The following is a 15,642-nucleotide window of genomic DNA, read 5'->3' on the forward strand; positions in this document are numbered from 1 at the left end:
AAAAGAGCCAAGATGGGCACGTGGTTACTGCAGGAATCCAGCTATTAGTCAGCAGCACCGATCACTTTCCAGGAACTGAGCACCTGTCTGTCAACAGTTGCACCCTTCAGAGCGCACTCGGTCTCCCACGCATTCACGCGTCCACACACTCGCGATAGTGTTGCTTTAAGCTTTAGGGGTGCTTGTAACAGGATTGTTGTGACCACCCCCCCCGGCAGGCACGCTATCAGTTTCCAGTCTTTGTGCTAAGCTAAGCTAACTGGCTCGCTAAATATTTAAAGCGAAGAAATTGAAGTTGTATTCATTTTTTCATCCAACCCAAGGAAAGGTGGCAAAGAGGCATGCTCCCAATCTTGACCTGTGACCTTTAACAGGCCACTTATATTTCTTGATACGAGGTTTAATGCTGGTGAGCAACGTGTGTCGACTTCGTGAGGCGTTGAAGCTCGCAGACACAATACTGAGCACATGACCTTCTTCTCCTCCACACGACTTTTGGCCATTGGCCATTTGTGATTCTTACAATTTAATATGATTGCCATGCAGACATAAGAATATATATATTTGTTATTTCAGGCTTATTATATGAGGCCTGAAGTAATGTATGTTTAACCAGAGGCATCATCTCTCCAGCTTATGTTTGACCAGTACTGTGAGTTCAATCGAACACATCTGATGCATTTAAAGACTTTTTTGTGTGCGGGTGGCCGGTGCTTCACTAGCCAATCACATTTCTCCAAATGACATGAGGTCAGCTACTTTGACCGGATGTCCATTGTTGTCCACTCCCTTTTCCCCTCCACCTTTCAAGTCAAACTTTCTCACGCCTTATTATTCACAGTTTGCCTATTGTGGGATCTATTTATTTTTGTTGAAAGAAAATATAAACAGTGTGAGTGTACCTGTAACTTCTGAACTCTTCTCACCAAAACACTGAAAGTCAGAAAGCTTTTCCTTGTTCAACTATAACAAAATGATGCGAGGGTTAACACAGCATTGAGGAATCTTACCAACTTCTCACACACTTTTTCCCTATTTTGCATCAGATTACTTTTACGGCACCATTAAAAACACATCGAGGTCTGAATTAAAGGCTCAATAGTCCTGCAGGGAAAGGAAATCTCCTGACTGCACATGAAGTTCTCTGCTGAAGTATATTTGCAGCATACAACATTTCAATGGAGACCCGCAGTGTGCTGGTTTGCAGCTCGTATTACAGCGATTTTATCATACGGTTGTGTATTTTCAGTTTCCTGTGATGTCATGCGATTCCTGTAAAGCACACTGGATTATGATGTAGCCTGGGGGATGCATGACTCAAGTTTCACTAATTAAATTGTTATTCTTGCAACAAACTATTGCGGAAAGGCCCTGCTCCTATTAGTTATTTCCTCTCGTTATGTCATGCATTAGTAATGTGTAGTGATAGGTTGGAGATTGCTTTTGTGATGTGCACTGGAAACTAATTCTCATAGTCTGCACAAAAACAGTATATTATAAGTATGTCGCTGAAAGATCAACATGTTTCAAGACAAAGCATGCCTTTGTTTCATGTGTGTCCACTCTTTAAAGCATGCTTAACACGCTCCCTCTTTGAAGAGGGACGGGATGAATCTGTGAGTATACACATCTTGTCAGTTTCCAAATATTTAGCGGACTTATTTCACTTATTATATTTACAAGAAAAAAACTTGACCACTGTAGCATACTGTTGCCCTGAGGCAACAAACCAAAATTAAGTTGTGGGGGTCGTGGGAAATACATTTTATGGTTGATATTGTATCAGGGAGCCCAAAGCATCCCAAATATGAGATGAAATACCCCCCCCCCCTATAAAAGGTCATGCCATAGAGGGTTAATTAATTTATTTACTTATTAAGATCAGATACTTCCTGCAACATCTCACTGGTGGACCAGCAAGTTGCTCGGAGGTTTGTCACATCGGCCTCATGTGATACATAAATAACATTTTAACCAGTGAGCTTTAGAAGTGGCTGAAAGTGGATTGTTTTTCCGAGCCAAGCAAACAAAATTTCCGGTTACGTTTCTTTTCTTCATGCTAAGCTAACATGCTACTAGCTAATATTAGTTAGCCTGTTAGCTCGCTGACGCAGCGTTAACTTAAAAGGGCGAACATCAGACTTTTATTCCGTCTTCTCATGTAACTCTTGACAAGAAAGCTTGTTGCATGAAGAAAATAATAAGTGCACATTAATCTCTATATTATAAGTTAACAACGTTAAGAGTCAAACACGACGTGAAGTAGTGCTAACTAACTTAACGTTATGTTACGGGGTGGCGCTGACAATCCGGCCGACGGGGGTGGCGTGGACTTTATGATGGCCGACAAGGGGGAGTATGAAAAAAAAAAAAAGCACAACGGGCTTCTCGCCTGTCAGAAGCGTCCGTGCGTGCGTGGGGACTTTTCTGTAATTCTCACAATAGCAAAGTCATCCGGCGGGCCGGATTTGGCCCGCGGGCCGCGAGTTTGACGCATGTGCGTTAGGTATTTTCTGTAAGTAGCTAATCCTCCTTGAACGGCCTCCAAGGTGTCAACTGACACTCAAAATGGTAATTTTCTCCCTGTCTCGTTTCCTATTTTTATGAATGAAGGCGGAGGGTCGTGAGCCTTTGTTATATTCCGTTCTTCGCCGCCAGGAGGAAGAGCACCGTGCGGAATGAATAAGCGTCCTCTCTCTCTCTCCGGTCGGGGTGGGTGTCTCTCTCTCTCTCGCACGCGCTACATAAAGGCGAGGTTCAAGGGTAGAAGAAAAACACAAAACTTGCAATTCATGGCATGGAGGAGTCGGAGGGGGTCGAGCAGCAGCAGCTCGTGATCTGAACCCAGTTAACGTCGAGCCGAAGCGCTGCCTCGTCCAAGCTTCTCCAGCGCTGTCCTCGGTGGTCAGATACACCACCAACGGGGATTTTGTGTACTTTAGGTGGCGAGAGTCAAAGCAAATTGTACCCGTCTGCGTAATGTGCGTTTTTTTAGAGGAAAAGAAACCTCCAACTTACGCTGCAGCGATTCATATGCCTTCCACTTTGGGCAAAAGGGACAGCCCCTAACCCGCCCCGTCTTTTTTTACACGAGGGACCGACACACACACACATACAGACATCTTCGTCATCTTCCACTTCATGAAAAAGGACTCTGTTAAAAAAAAGGAAAGAAAAGAAGGGTGCCCAGACAACCGACGGGGGATCATGGCAGCTACTTTATCGGCGGAAGAAGAACAGGTAGGCCTTTTACAATCTGTTCCCCTCATCCTCTTTCCGTGTTCCTTCGCCCTTGGTGTCCCGGCCTCGGCCCTACCTGGAGGCAGGTACGTGAACGCACCGCGGCCATGGCCGCGCGCAGCGGGGCTTGTTGCGAAATGAACGCGTAGCGGAAACATTGTATCCATTTGTGCGCGGTCGTCACGGCTCGCGTCCACACGACGTCGGGTCCTCTCTCCCGCCGGCTTTGCTGAAAGTGTTGCGAAACGAGTCGATGTGATATAGAAACTTCGTTCCTGGTTCTTTTTTTTTTTTTTTATCTAGTAGGGTTTTTTTTCAGTCGCGAGCACGCAGCGTGTGATTTACCCCGGGAAAGAGCGCTCATTCGGGGATGTTTACAGTAGAACCCTCCTTTATGCGTTGTTGCCTGTAATAAACCTGCTTAATCTGAAGTGCACACACACGTGTTTCAACAATAAGAAATGCATTGTCCCCTCAGTGAGTTTCACCAATGCGTTGCTATAATGTGAAACTTTAATTTAAGCTCGATAAACTGTCGACTTTGTTTCGAGGTGTTTCAATTTTGTATACTAAAATAAACTAAACATCTTGGCATTTGACAGAGCCAGAGAAAATGTAACCTTCAAAGTGGTTGCAGATTAACCGTTTTTTATTGCTTACCCGAACAACAATTTCAGCTCTTACAACGTGTAGCTGTATTCTGCTTCAGTGGTTTAAGGCCCTGAAGATGAAGCCTTTTTAAGCGGTCCTAACTTTTTGTTAACATTTTACTTTTTGCGGCGGTTTTAACTTTCTGATCATTTTTGCAAGCCATACAGTTGTAACTTGTTACAGTGACCGGTCTCTCCAATATTTCGTCCACCTACAGTTAACCCGGTAACCCCCCCCCCCCCCCCCCCAACCTCTAAAACAGTTTCCACAAAGCATTCCAACATGTGTGAGGATTTAGTGGGCTCTTGTATCACACTGCAATCGCCTTCCAATGTGTACCTGCACTCATCTGTATTTGTACTTTTAAACGTGTGTGTGTGTGTGTGTGTGTGTGATCACTTTGCAGTATCTACATTGTGAGTCTTCTTTGGTCTCGCGCCTCCTCTTCTCGGTGGCTCCTCTCATCATCTGGCCAGCAGAACGCTTTATCTGGCTACTCCACTTCCTGTGTGAGCCACGGCCCCCGCTGGGCCGCCCTCATTACAGATGCATGTGCGCGCGTGTGTGTCGGGAGCATACACGGGTGTATTGGAACTTCATTCTGAAGGCAGCTGTTAAAAGCATTTCCACTCCACTCGGGGGAAGGGAGAGTTTATGAGTTGTGTGTGTGTGTGCCCCGATCATGTGCTTTAGAGAGTGTGTGTGTCTCTGTGAGTCTACTCCCAGGAAGCAGCGGAGTGGGAGGAATTGGGGAATAGGGAGAGCGTGACATCAGACTTCCTGTTTAGGTATTGACTCGTGCCAAATGGGACTCGCTGAAGCACCGGCGGTCCCACTTTTATAAACAGGTTAGCGAGGCACCTGTAATCAAACGGGTTTCAGCAGAGACTGAAGTCCAGGTCCGACGCAAACCCCCTTCCGTGTATCGGAAAGATAAAGTACTGCGTTAAGCTCTGTTAAGGTGTCGTCATGGCGCGCGCTCCGCTCTGCATCTGCCACGCTGCTCGTTCCTCCCTCACGGAGATCAAAACACGACAACATCCCGGCTCTTGTGTGTGTGGGGGGGGGACGAGCGCTCTGCCATCAGGACCGCAGAGAGCCGCCGGACACTAAAGCCACGTCTCCTCCGACTCTACCTCGACTAAAAACACTAACAAACCGTAGCACTTAAATTCTACTTCTAATGGCTCTTATCTAGAGCAAGTTGTTGTTGTAAATTTAATGAAATTGCACTTGGGGAAAGATCTCCCTGATTTTTAATTAACTACATATATTTTGGACGTGGTGCTATTAGACCAAACTAGTTGGACAAGTGTCAAGAGAAGTTGAGATTGGCTTTTTATCTCCCTGATACGGATTCTTTTCCCTGAACTTCAGCAGTTTATACGAAACATTTCTCCATCAAAAAAACTGGCGTTATTCAGGTTTGTTTAGACCGATCATAATGTTAAAGTTGACTTAATCCTCCGTAGCGGTTAGCAGCCTACTTGGCTAAATGATGGAGCTAACGGCTACCAACGCCTGCGGGGGTCCAGGGGGAGTGGGGATGGATTTTGGAGACTGATGATGCCATCTCTCTTTGGAAGCCATTGTTTTGCTAATGTCATACTTCTCTGGGCCGGGGTCTTTTTGGACCCGTGGACTTTTTTTTTTTTTTTTTTTTTTAAAGCGCTGTTTTGGAAAAGGACCAACTCCAACGTCACAGACTAACTACTCTGGGCACAGCGTGTTCCCACTGCAGTGGACCTAATCAATTATTTATTGACCGTCATTGTCAACAGCACCAATAAACAACCCCTGATGACCAGCTGAATTGTGTAAGGTCGGCCGTTCACTGTTTACAATGTCTCCCTCACCGTTCTGAGGACCATAAAGGCCCGATGGGATAATTCTGTTTAGCTTCACGTCAAGCACTTCAAGCCAGAATTGAGTGTCTCAAGAACTTTGAGGGAAAAGTATCTCCTGCCGTATCGGATCTGGAGCAAGTTAAGCAAATATTTGTCAATCCTCAGGGAATTGATTAAGTCACTCCTCCGCACTGAGCCTTCCAATGCCGTCTGGTGGGGCTGCCACAAAAACAAACCGGTTCATCCTCAAATTCCACTCTGGCAGATGGGGCCCCTAATAAACCAAATAAGACCAGCTTCGCCGGGAACGGAGGGTCACGGGCCGGATCTGGCAGCCTCTCCTTAAAAGGCGATTTGATTGATTGATAGTTTGACAGCTGATCCCTCGCTCAATCAATCTATCGAGATCTGGCACCAGGATGTAGTTGTCATTGGCCGACAGCGAAAGGCCTCGCGGCTTCACGGCGCGACAACAAAGAGCAGTCGGATGCGCTCGTCAGAGGACGGCAAACAGCTCCTGGCCATCGACTTTGACACGTTGATTTAGGTCTTCGGTTTAAGGATGTGGTGGTGACTTTTACAACAAGTAGTGAACGAGTGTATTTGTAAAAGGCTGAAAGTGTGTTCGTATCGGCAGCATTCTGCGGTGGTTTAGTTGTAAGCGGTGAATCAGAGATCCTTTCACCACGGCGCTGAAAGCCCCCCCCCCCCATGAGAATCGGATATGAAGCGACTGCGGCCCCGTCAGGTGCAATCTGCCTTCGTCCCCTGCATGTTAAAGCTGCCCCCCCCTCGTCTGTGAAAGCACCAGCTCTCCTGGGGAGAGACAGTGGCATCCTGTGTCGAGGCTCGGCGCTCCTCACTGATCGTTTTTGTATTCCTGAAGAGCGGCGCCCCCCCCCCCCCCCCCCCCCCCCCAGAAATTGACTTCCTGTCTCCCATGGCCCCACCAGAGAAGCGGTACCCTGTGTTGTGGAGCGCGGGCTTTCATCACCTCCTGTGTCGCCTTTGACGATTCACTGGGTGCTGACTCTGCGCGGGGGGGGGGGGGGGGGTGGGATCCTTTAGAGAATGTCTAATAAGAGCAGAGAGGAGGACCGGAAGCTCTCGAAAGACTCTTGCAGATGGGTGGACGTTCTCTTAACTTCAAATTTGTAAAATCACTTTTTGGTTCAGTGCCTTTTTGATTTAAGTTGTTAGATTCATTTGGACAAACATTTCGGTTTAATAAAAATACACATTTTGTGCGCTAACTCGTCATCATGCAGCATGTTCCATTGCGCACGTGTGAGCGTTGCATCATAGGTTACTGGCCAACTAATCGTCTGCTTCTCTGAGAGGAGGAATATAAAACCAGAATTGGGTTCAATAACAAGTCCTACTTAAAAAAAAAAAAAAAAAAACCTGTGTGTGTGCTTTCTGAAACACTTCGATAGGCGTTTCACTTCAAACATGCCGTGAAGCTGCAGCGCTTCCTGTGAGAAGGACGTATCCAGTTTTAAAGGGCAGTTTCACTTCCTCTGTGTTTGATCCGTGACCACATCTGTGTCTGTTTCAGGCGACCAGGCAGTTTCTGGAGGAAATCAACAAGTGGACCAGTCAGCATGGAGTGTCGCCGCTCTCCAGGGAATTGGCCGTCAAGTTCCTCATGGCCCGCAAGTTCGACGTCCTCCGAGCCATCGAGCTCTTCCACAGCTACCGGGTAAGAGCGGCGCTCCCCGGCGGCCATGTTGGCATCCTCCCGCCTGTCCAGCAGATGGGCGAGAAAACTGGAAACTGTGAATTGTTTTTTTAAATATGCAAAAGAGGGCGTCATTGAGAACATTGGGATGATTTTCAACAAGTAAGCAAATTTCCGGCTACTGGAATTTGTGCACTGCTGAGTAAACTTGAGCCACCCGTGTATATAAACTATGCATTCGGGGAGTTTGAATTCACAAAAGTGTTAAGTCCTCTTCGAGTGCAGCAACCCAACCACACAGCGGTAGAAGGACTGAAGTCTCTGAGCATCTTCTCCTGGCCCGACGGCAGCGGCACACAGGGCCCTTTTCATCGTGCAAATGTCGCGACAGATGCGCTGAAAACCTGGTGCCAGAGACACACACACACACACACTGGGGGGGGACACTGGAACGTGGGGACGTTGGCTCATGCAGCGTTCCAGAGCGCTTTGAGCTGATCACGAAATAAGCATTGCGGCGTCATCAAAAAAAAGCTCTCGGGTTATGAAGTTCTCCTGAAATGAGGAACATGACGTTTGACCGCTAAACGATATTAAACACACTGGTAGAACTTGACATTTCTACACTCCTCTTATGTAAGAGTGGGCCAAAGGGAGGTGGGGGGGGGAAGTCGTAGCCGTCGGTGACCTGGGTGAGATTATTACAGAGCAGCGGGTCAGACTGCAGCTCTCATTAACGTTTCTCACCTGAAAATAACATCCCTTCTCCTCTGATCACGTGGCGGTAACGACCACCATGGCGTCCACGAATGTGTTCCCGTTGTCCATGAATGGTCCGTACCGCTGACGACGTTTGGTGAAATGGGGTTTTTATCTGCTGCAGCAAAGGGAACATTTCACCGACGTGCCGCCGACTCGAACGACCCGCGTGGCGCCGAGGAAGAGAAGGCTCTGGCCTCCTACTTTATTATTCTTAATTTATTTTGTTCACACTCGAGCACCGCAGTGGAGTCGTGATCTCTGCAGTGAAGAGTTCCGTTAACACGGATCGTTCGCCTTGAGGAGGAACGCCTTGATTTGAACTTTCAGTCTCATTTAACTGTTAAATGCGGCACCAGGCCAAAGTAATCCGTCTGAACGACTCCAGGGGCAAAGTTTCCAGTGACTGTTTTGTTTCAGTGGCATCAATTGTTCAAATTAAATTTCGCCTCAAGTCGGGCACACGTCTTGTCTCACGTCTTCACATCTGCAGTAGTTGGATTATTTGGAATATGGCCGCCCTTTTTGATGCGTGTATCCACATCTTTGTCATATTGGTTTGGTTGTTACTAACGACACATGACTGTATCAATAAATGTAGCTTCCACGTGGTCTTATTGATCAAATAAGCCTCAAATTCTGTTCAAAATGAAGTCAAGTTTGGTTCTGGTGACTTCTCCTCCAGGTCTGTTTGCTTTGTTCTATTTTCACCGCCGTCTGAGGTTTATTTGCATGGCCCTTCGTCGCAGTTAAGGCCCGCAATATTGAAAAGATGAATAGAACAGGAAATGGAAAAGACTCTGGTGTGCGCGCGCTAACCTTGCAGGCAGGAAGGTCCGGCGGGTCGCTCCATTGTTCTCAGGGAGGAATTTGCCTCGGAGTGGCGGCCGGCTGTAGTTCCTCCTCCGCGCTGCTCACCTGCTGTGATGTGTGTTCTCTGCAGGAAACGCGTCTCAAAGAAGGAATCGTCCGGCTTCAGCCGCAGGAGGAACCTCTGCGCTCCGAGCTGCTCAGCGGAAAGTTCACCGTGCTGGTAAGAGCGCGTCGTTAATGGAAACGTTCACTCAATATTTGGTAGAAAACTCCAGACCTGGTGAAATCACAAAGCCTCCTTTTTGACCCGTTTTAGAAGAATGTATAATTCAACAAATGCTTTAAGATGGATCAGTTATTAACTCTCGCCTCCCTCAAGTGATGAGCTCAGTTTTCATTGACAAAAAAGGTTCAGGGTACAATTTCTGAAAGCAACTTCTCGTAAGTTATTGATCGATTTGACGGATCTCCTGTGGCAGATATATTTAGTCGCCGCCCCCCCCCTCCAACACTTCGCTTTTCCCTCCTTCACGTGCCACAGTGACGTTGATGCTGCACATCCTCTCGTCTGACGTCGGAGGTCCGCAGCTGGCTTCACATCCTGCAGGTATTTTTAGCCCCCCCCCCGGACCCCAGGAGCGCGGCTTTAATCACTTCCGAGTGAAGAGCCTCTAGTTCTCTCTACACCAGCTGCCTGGGCGCTGATCCCCGTCCCTCTTTGAATCGTTGACAGCCAGGAGCCGGCGTGTGAACTTGAGTGCCCCCCGGTGGTGGTGCTTCACTCTTACTTGTTATTGCAGAGCTTCCGTTTGTCCCACGTTGTGCCAAAAAACATCTAATGAAAATGCAATCATTTTTTAATAGGAAGTGCAGGATGAACTTTCAAAGTGATCCAATGCTAATCGACAGCTCGGTGCGGCCCGTCGTTGTCGTCTAACCTGCTGCTCTTGCGTCTTCCAGAGTGTGCGGGATCCCTCGGGGGCCTCCATCGCCTTGTACACGGCCAAACTGCACCACCCGAACAAGACGGGCAACCACGTGGTGCTCCAGGCCCTCTTCTACCTCCTGGACCGGGCCGTGGAAAGGTGGGTGGTAGAAACAAGTTGTGCGTTTGTTTTCCTCGAGCGAATCCCGAGCATCTCCCACAACTATTAAAAGACCGCTTCTATTCTTACGACGTCCAAAGCGTTCACTGAGACGTCTCTCCCACAGCTTTGAGACCCAAAGGAACGGCCTGGTGTTCATCTACGACATGGCGGGCTCCAGCTACACCAACTTTGAGCTGGACCTGAGCAAGAAGATCCTCAACCTGCTGAAGGTGGATTTACAGTGACATTAGAGGATTTTCTGAAGACGAAATGAGGATTTGAGGCCCGTTGGGTCGGAGACACGCGGTTTGTCACAAGTGGTGTTCCGTCTCTCTCCACCAGGGGGCGTTCCCCGCCAGGCTGAAGAAGGTGCTGATCGTCGGGGCCCCCGTTTGGTTTCGAGTGCCGTACAATCTGCTCAGCCTGCTTCTCAAGGAGAAACTGAGGGAGAGGGTAAACACGGGGGCTCGTTTTATTCAGCCGGCACGTCCGTGTCGTCCCTTTGTTGCAAATTGACCATTTCAACACAGATTGATTTCTAAAGAGCAATGTCAGCCCCTCGGCCAAGGGATGTGAACTCATTCACGTCGGTTCCCCCCCCTCCTCTCTCCTGACTCCAGGTTCAGATGGTGAAAACGGCAGAGCTGCGGCAGCACCTCCCCAGGGACTGTCTCCCCGAGCACCTCGGCGGCCTGCTGCCTCTGGAGTCGTACAGCTGGAACCAGCAGCTCCTGGCGGGCCAGAACGGCCGCGTGGACCCGGTGGACGAGCTGGTGGGCATCCCCGTGGAGGACGCCTCCATCCACGTGCCGGGACCCGAGGCCATGCGCCCGCAGGAGCTGCTGGCGCTCCTCGGCCGGCTGCAGCGCTCGGGCATCCACCAGGAGTACGAGGAGCTCCGCAAGGAGCCGCCGCCGGGAAGCTTCCACTGCGCACAGTGAGTCTGTCGGACGCGCTTGCTGCTTCGCCGCGGCTCGCACTCTGCATCGATGGCGCAGTTTCTGCTTCTTGTGCCCGTGGGCTGAATAGTTGTTGCCATCGGAAGCACGAAAAGAGAATCCGTTTCGGCGGTGCTGAACTGATTCGATTTCAGTGACGATTTTATGCTTGAAATGGATGATAATTACATTTGACTTTTTAATCCAGCTATCGGACTGACTACTGGAAACGTCGTTAGTACAATTTGGTATTATTTGTCTACAGATTAGCTTACAACCAGGAGAGGAACCGCTATGGAGACGTGCTGTGCCTTGATCAGACGCGAGTTCGTTTGAAAGCCAGGAGGAACGAGGTGGGTTATTAGGTTTTATTTTGTTTATTTGCAAACTGAAGTGGTCCATTCAAATGGAAGGCGAGCGGCGGCCAGTTCCTCTCTTCAGTGTGGTGAAATGCTGGTGTTTGCCCAGAGAGAGCGAAAAATTATTTTCATTGGTTCACTTTTGTCGGAAGAAATGTGTAAAAATGACCACTTGTACGACGACTTTCTAGTCTGTGCTTGGTGTTCTTTGTTTACCTTGTTTACTACTTTACAAAGGAAAGCTTTGTTCCTCCAGAGATCCGACTACATCAATGCGAGCTTCATGGACGGCTACAGACAGAGGAACGCTTACATCGGTACTCAAGGTAGGACGGGTGTCACATGTCGTTAATGCTCACAGGGTGGTTTAACCCTTTTTAAAGCGACCGCACACACACTTCATTTGCTTCATTGCACTGAACTGAGGTTGTCTTAAAGTGCTCCGAATCTCATGTTGCCCTTGTGCAGGACCACTGGAAAAGACCTACGGGGATTTCTGGAGAATGGTCTGGGAACAGAACGTGCTTATTATTGTCATGACAACCAGGTAATGTTTTTTTTTTTTTTTTTTCATTTAAGTTTTGGAATTTATAAACATGATTTGTAGTAGTTTGTGCAAGTATCTCTGCCCGTCAGAATAAAATGGTCCCCCCCCCCCCCCCCCCATGTCCTCTCTCCGTGCTGCAGGACCGATGAGGGCAGTCGGAGGAAGTGTGGACAGTATTGGCCTCTGGAGGAGGGGGGGCAGGAGGTCTACGGCCACATCGCAGTGGTTAGCCAAAGGGTGGACCACCACACCCACTACAACCACACCACCCTCGAACTGCACAACACTGAGGTGCAGCCATGGGCCGACGATAGGAGTCACATGGGGGGGGGGGGTTGTCATTCAGGATGTAAAGCAGCGCCGTAGAATCAGTTATTGTTTTTGTTCTAGTTGAATCTTTCATGTTAAACTGCCTTGTCAAACAAATGTGTTAATTGGCTCAATTAGAAGTTGTATTTGTTGGACTTTTATTTTCAACTTTAACAAAGCAAATCTGGTTTCCAGGGTTCACCTTATGCTAAGCTAACCGCCTGCTAGCTCTAGCCTTGTTGTAGCGCACAGAAAGGAGAGTTGGGTGACTCAGTCACTCGAGTAAGCCAGTAAGGGTATTTTACTAAAATTGAATATAATAAATAATGCAACAAAAAAAACACCTTTATTTCATCCCTACAGACATGTGAGCAGAGACAAGTGAGTCACTTCCAGTACCTCAGCTGGCCCGACTACGGCGTTCCCACCTCAGCGGTGACGCTCATCGACTTCCTGGGCGCTGTGAAGAGGCAGCAGAGGAAAATGGTGAAGAGTTTGGGTCTCCAGTGGACGGGCCACCCCCAGGGCCCCCCAGTGGTGGTGCACTGCAGTGCAGGGATAGGGAGGACAGGTGAGACCCGGAGATTGTTTGGGCCTGAATATGCGTCGCGTTTGTGTTCTTTCATTACAAGAAGGCTGAAAACGGGCTGATGGCGATTGAACGGTAGCGCGTCTGTTATTTAATAATCCCCCCCCCTCGTGGCCCCCAGGTACCTTCTGTGCCCTGGACATCTGCCTGTCCCAGTTACAGGACGTGGGCTCGCTCAACGTCTGCCAGACGGTGCGCCGCATGAGAACGCAGCGGGCCTTCAGCATTCAAACCCCGGACCAGTACTACTTCTGCTACAACGCCATTCTGGAGCACGCCCAGAGGCAGGACCTGCTCCCGGCCAATCAGTGAGGTTCCGCCCCCAGCCCCTCCCCGATTAATCCACGAGCGCACAGATTTGAAGATTCCAATTGGCGAGACCGGGGAGTTAAACTAGAGCGATTCTTCAGCGGCGGAGACGAGCTGGGACAAGAAAAGGCTGGAGAGACGGCGTTGTTGATTTCCAGTCTCTCTTCCAACGACGGGACATTTTTGTTGATGCCGAACATCTCCGACGACGCGTGGCAGCATGAGCAGAGCGCTCCTGGTGCGTGGTCGAGGTGATGTTCATTAACCTTTTCTGCATATTTATTTGCCACTTTTTAACTGACTGACTGACCTTTATTTGAAGGACTAGTTCACCCCAAAATAAAAAAAATGTCCACTTCTTTGAAACGATTCAAAGGCCCATAGTTATAACTACAGAATCTTAAACCAGGCATAAAACATCTTTCAATAGTTGGCCAGCCTTTCATTTATTTTTCTTCCGGAATATGCATTTACAAATTCTACAGCACACTTTCTCATTCAATTGAACTTTTTGACTGCTGCTGCAGTTATTTCAACCAAAAATGAAGTAAGTCTCAAGTTACTGACATTTTTCATTTTGGGGTGAAATGTTCCTTTAAATTACTACACCATTTTTGTTCCAAATAGGGAGCATGATCTCCACCACCATGCGCCAATGATGTGATGTGTTATTGTGGATTAATAGTTTTTACAGCCGGTCCAGGACGCCGTGCTGGTGGCCTTTCAGCACCTGGTTTATGTCACGTAGACGGTACGAGCTGGTCTCACACGGAGCTGAAAAAGCTCCACTCAAAACAATTTAGTCATTCGCCAAGAAGTCAGTCTTTTTTTTTTTTTTTTTTTTGAAGTTGCATTCCCCTCTGCCTTAGGAAAAAAAAAACTCAGTAAAAAGGGGGTAAAGCACATCCGAAATGGCCGATACATCTCCACTGTGATCACTCGTCAAATTGCTGTGCATTTATTTTATTTCTCACATCTCCTGCCGCCCTTCCATCAGACTAAATGCACATTTTCTAACTCACACAGACAATGACTAGTGTCTTCTTTTGCTCACTAGCGGTGCCATCATGCTTCAGTGATTGTGGGAATGTATCTTTACACGCGCACACACACACACACACACACACAGCAGTCTGCGGTGACTCCGCCATCGAAGCAAACACCCGTGGAATCTGTTAAGACTGCAGGAGTAGTGCAATACTTGTTTTGGGTTTTTTGTTTTTTACATCACAAACGTTTAGATGGCTATTCCCAATGTGCTCCGGAGAGCAGTCGCCATGGTGATAGGACGGCGTGCCTCTTAAAACGTAATTCTGTACGTCCACATGCAAACTTGCTTGTTAAATTTAGTAATGCGGAGATGTTCAAACGTTTAGGGGCGTTTGAGATTCCGTGTAAACAGGCATCCACAAATCCGTGCCTACAACCCACAGTCCTTCTGGGGAACTTGAGTCTGACATTTTGTCTAAAGTATTTTCTCATTCTTATTGTGTTTTAGTTCTACAGACTGTGGTTGTAATAAGTGCTTTCCTCCAGTCCCAGAATCTCGCCATTATTATACTGTACAAAACCGCAGTGTCTGTGTGTCCTACGTCGCATTATGTTGTTGCCGGGTGAAAAAAGTGTGTTCTTTGCTGCAGAATTCATATTGAATTTGCTTGTGGTGAAGCTTTTTTTAAGTCTGCCATCATCATGCACTCTGATTTTAGATTTTTTTCTTTTTTAATTTTTTTTTAAAATTTTTTTCTTCCTTTCAACGAGGGACTCAATGTGCCCTTTTTTTTATTATATTCAACTACTGTTTTCATACGATTACCCAGGATATACAGTTATCTACATTAATTTTATATTTGTGCTATTATAACCTATTACTTTATCATTCGTATGACTATTGAATCGAGCTATACTGTATTAAATACAAACTGTCAATGTATACATTTTGTAAAGCTGTGTTTATTTGCTTAGTAGGCTATTTTATTTTTAATTTAATGTTACTTGTTTTGGGTATTTTCAGTTTGTCAATCGCAGTTCGACTGTCTTAATATCTTAGTAACTATATCGTAATAGTTATGAGATTTTTTTTTTGAGCGTTCAAGTCTCCTATGAATTAAATGTCTGTTCCCTGGAGGGGTGGGGGTGTAACTTTGACATGGATTTACAAAAATAATTTGTAAAAGTACTTCATGGTATTTTTGAATGATTTAAATAAATGAATACTAGAGCAAGAAGTCTCGGAAGCAATGTTTTAACAGCCCCCCCCCCTAATTCTTCATCAAAGTTGTATTGGTCTTTGGAGGGGATTCTGATGTTGGATTCTTTCCCAAAGTACTTTAATATTATTTGTTCATGAAGATTTACTTAATCCAAAAATATTAGATCTATGAATTACCTCTGGGGGAAAAAGGGGATTGATTAGATTACATTACAGGTCATTTAGCAGACGCTTTTATCCAAAGCGACTTACATTACACCCATGGCTTTTTCACATTTTTCCCCCAGGGAGCAATTAGGT

General features: G+C 47.2%; 1 protein-coding gene across 1 annotated transcript; it reads left to right on the forward strand.

Annotated features, from left to right (window-relative positions):
- Positions 1–2,548: 2,548 nt before the first annotated feature.
- Positions 2,549–15,355, forward strand: ptpn9a (protein tyrosine phosphatase non-receptor type 9a). The gene is made up of 13 exons (XM_040163248.2): positions 2,549–3,240; positions 7,297–7,440; positions 9,122–9,211; positions 9,952–10,076; positions 10,204–10,309; positions 10,422–10,532; positions 10,700–11,016; positions 11,283–11,370; positions 11,633–11,702; positions 11,845–11,923; positions 12,064–12,214; positions 12,596–12,803; positions 12,943–15,355. The coding sequence occupies exons 1-13, from the start codon at positions 3,142–3,144 to the stop codon at positions 13,131–13,133; spliced, it is 1,779 nt and encodes a 592-aa protein (XP_040019182.2). The 5' UTR covers positions 2,549–3,141; the 3' UTR covers positions 13,134–15,355.
- The last annotated feature ends 287 nt before the right edge of the window (positions 15,356–15,642 follow it).

This window comes from Gasterosteus aculeatus, chromosome X, assembly GCF_964276395.1.
Source record: "Gasterosteus aculeatus chromosome X, fGasAcu3.hap1.1, whole genome shotgun sequence".
Taxonomy (NCBI): Eukaryota; Metazoa; Chordata; class Actinopteri; order Perciformes; family Gasterosteidae; genus Gasterosteus; species Gasterosteus aculeatus.

Excerpts from the sequence above, each read along its gene's own strand:
- ptpn9a (XM_040163248.2), top strand. The coding sequence starts at position 3,142 with ATGAAAAAGGACTCTGTTAAAAAAAAGGAAAGAAAAGAAGGGTGCCCA. Across the intron at positions 11,703-11,844 it reads CGCTTACATCGGTACTCAAG|GACCACTGGAAAAGACCTAC; the intron begins GTAGGACGGGTG and ends GCCCTTGTGCAG. Across the intron at positions 12,804-12,942 it reads TGCAGGGATAGGGAGGACAG|GTACCTTCTGTGCCCTGGAC; the intron begins GTGAGACCCGGA and ends CGTGGCCCCCAG.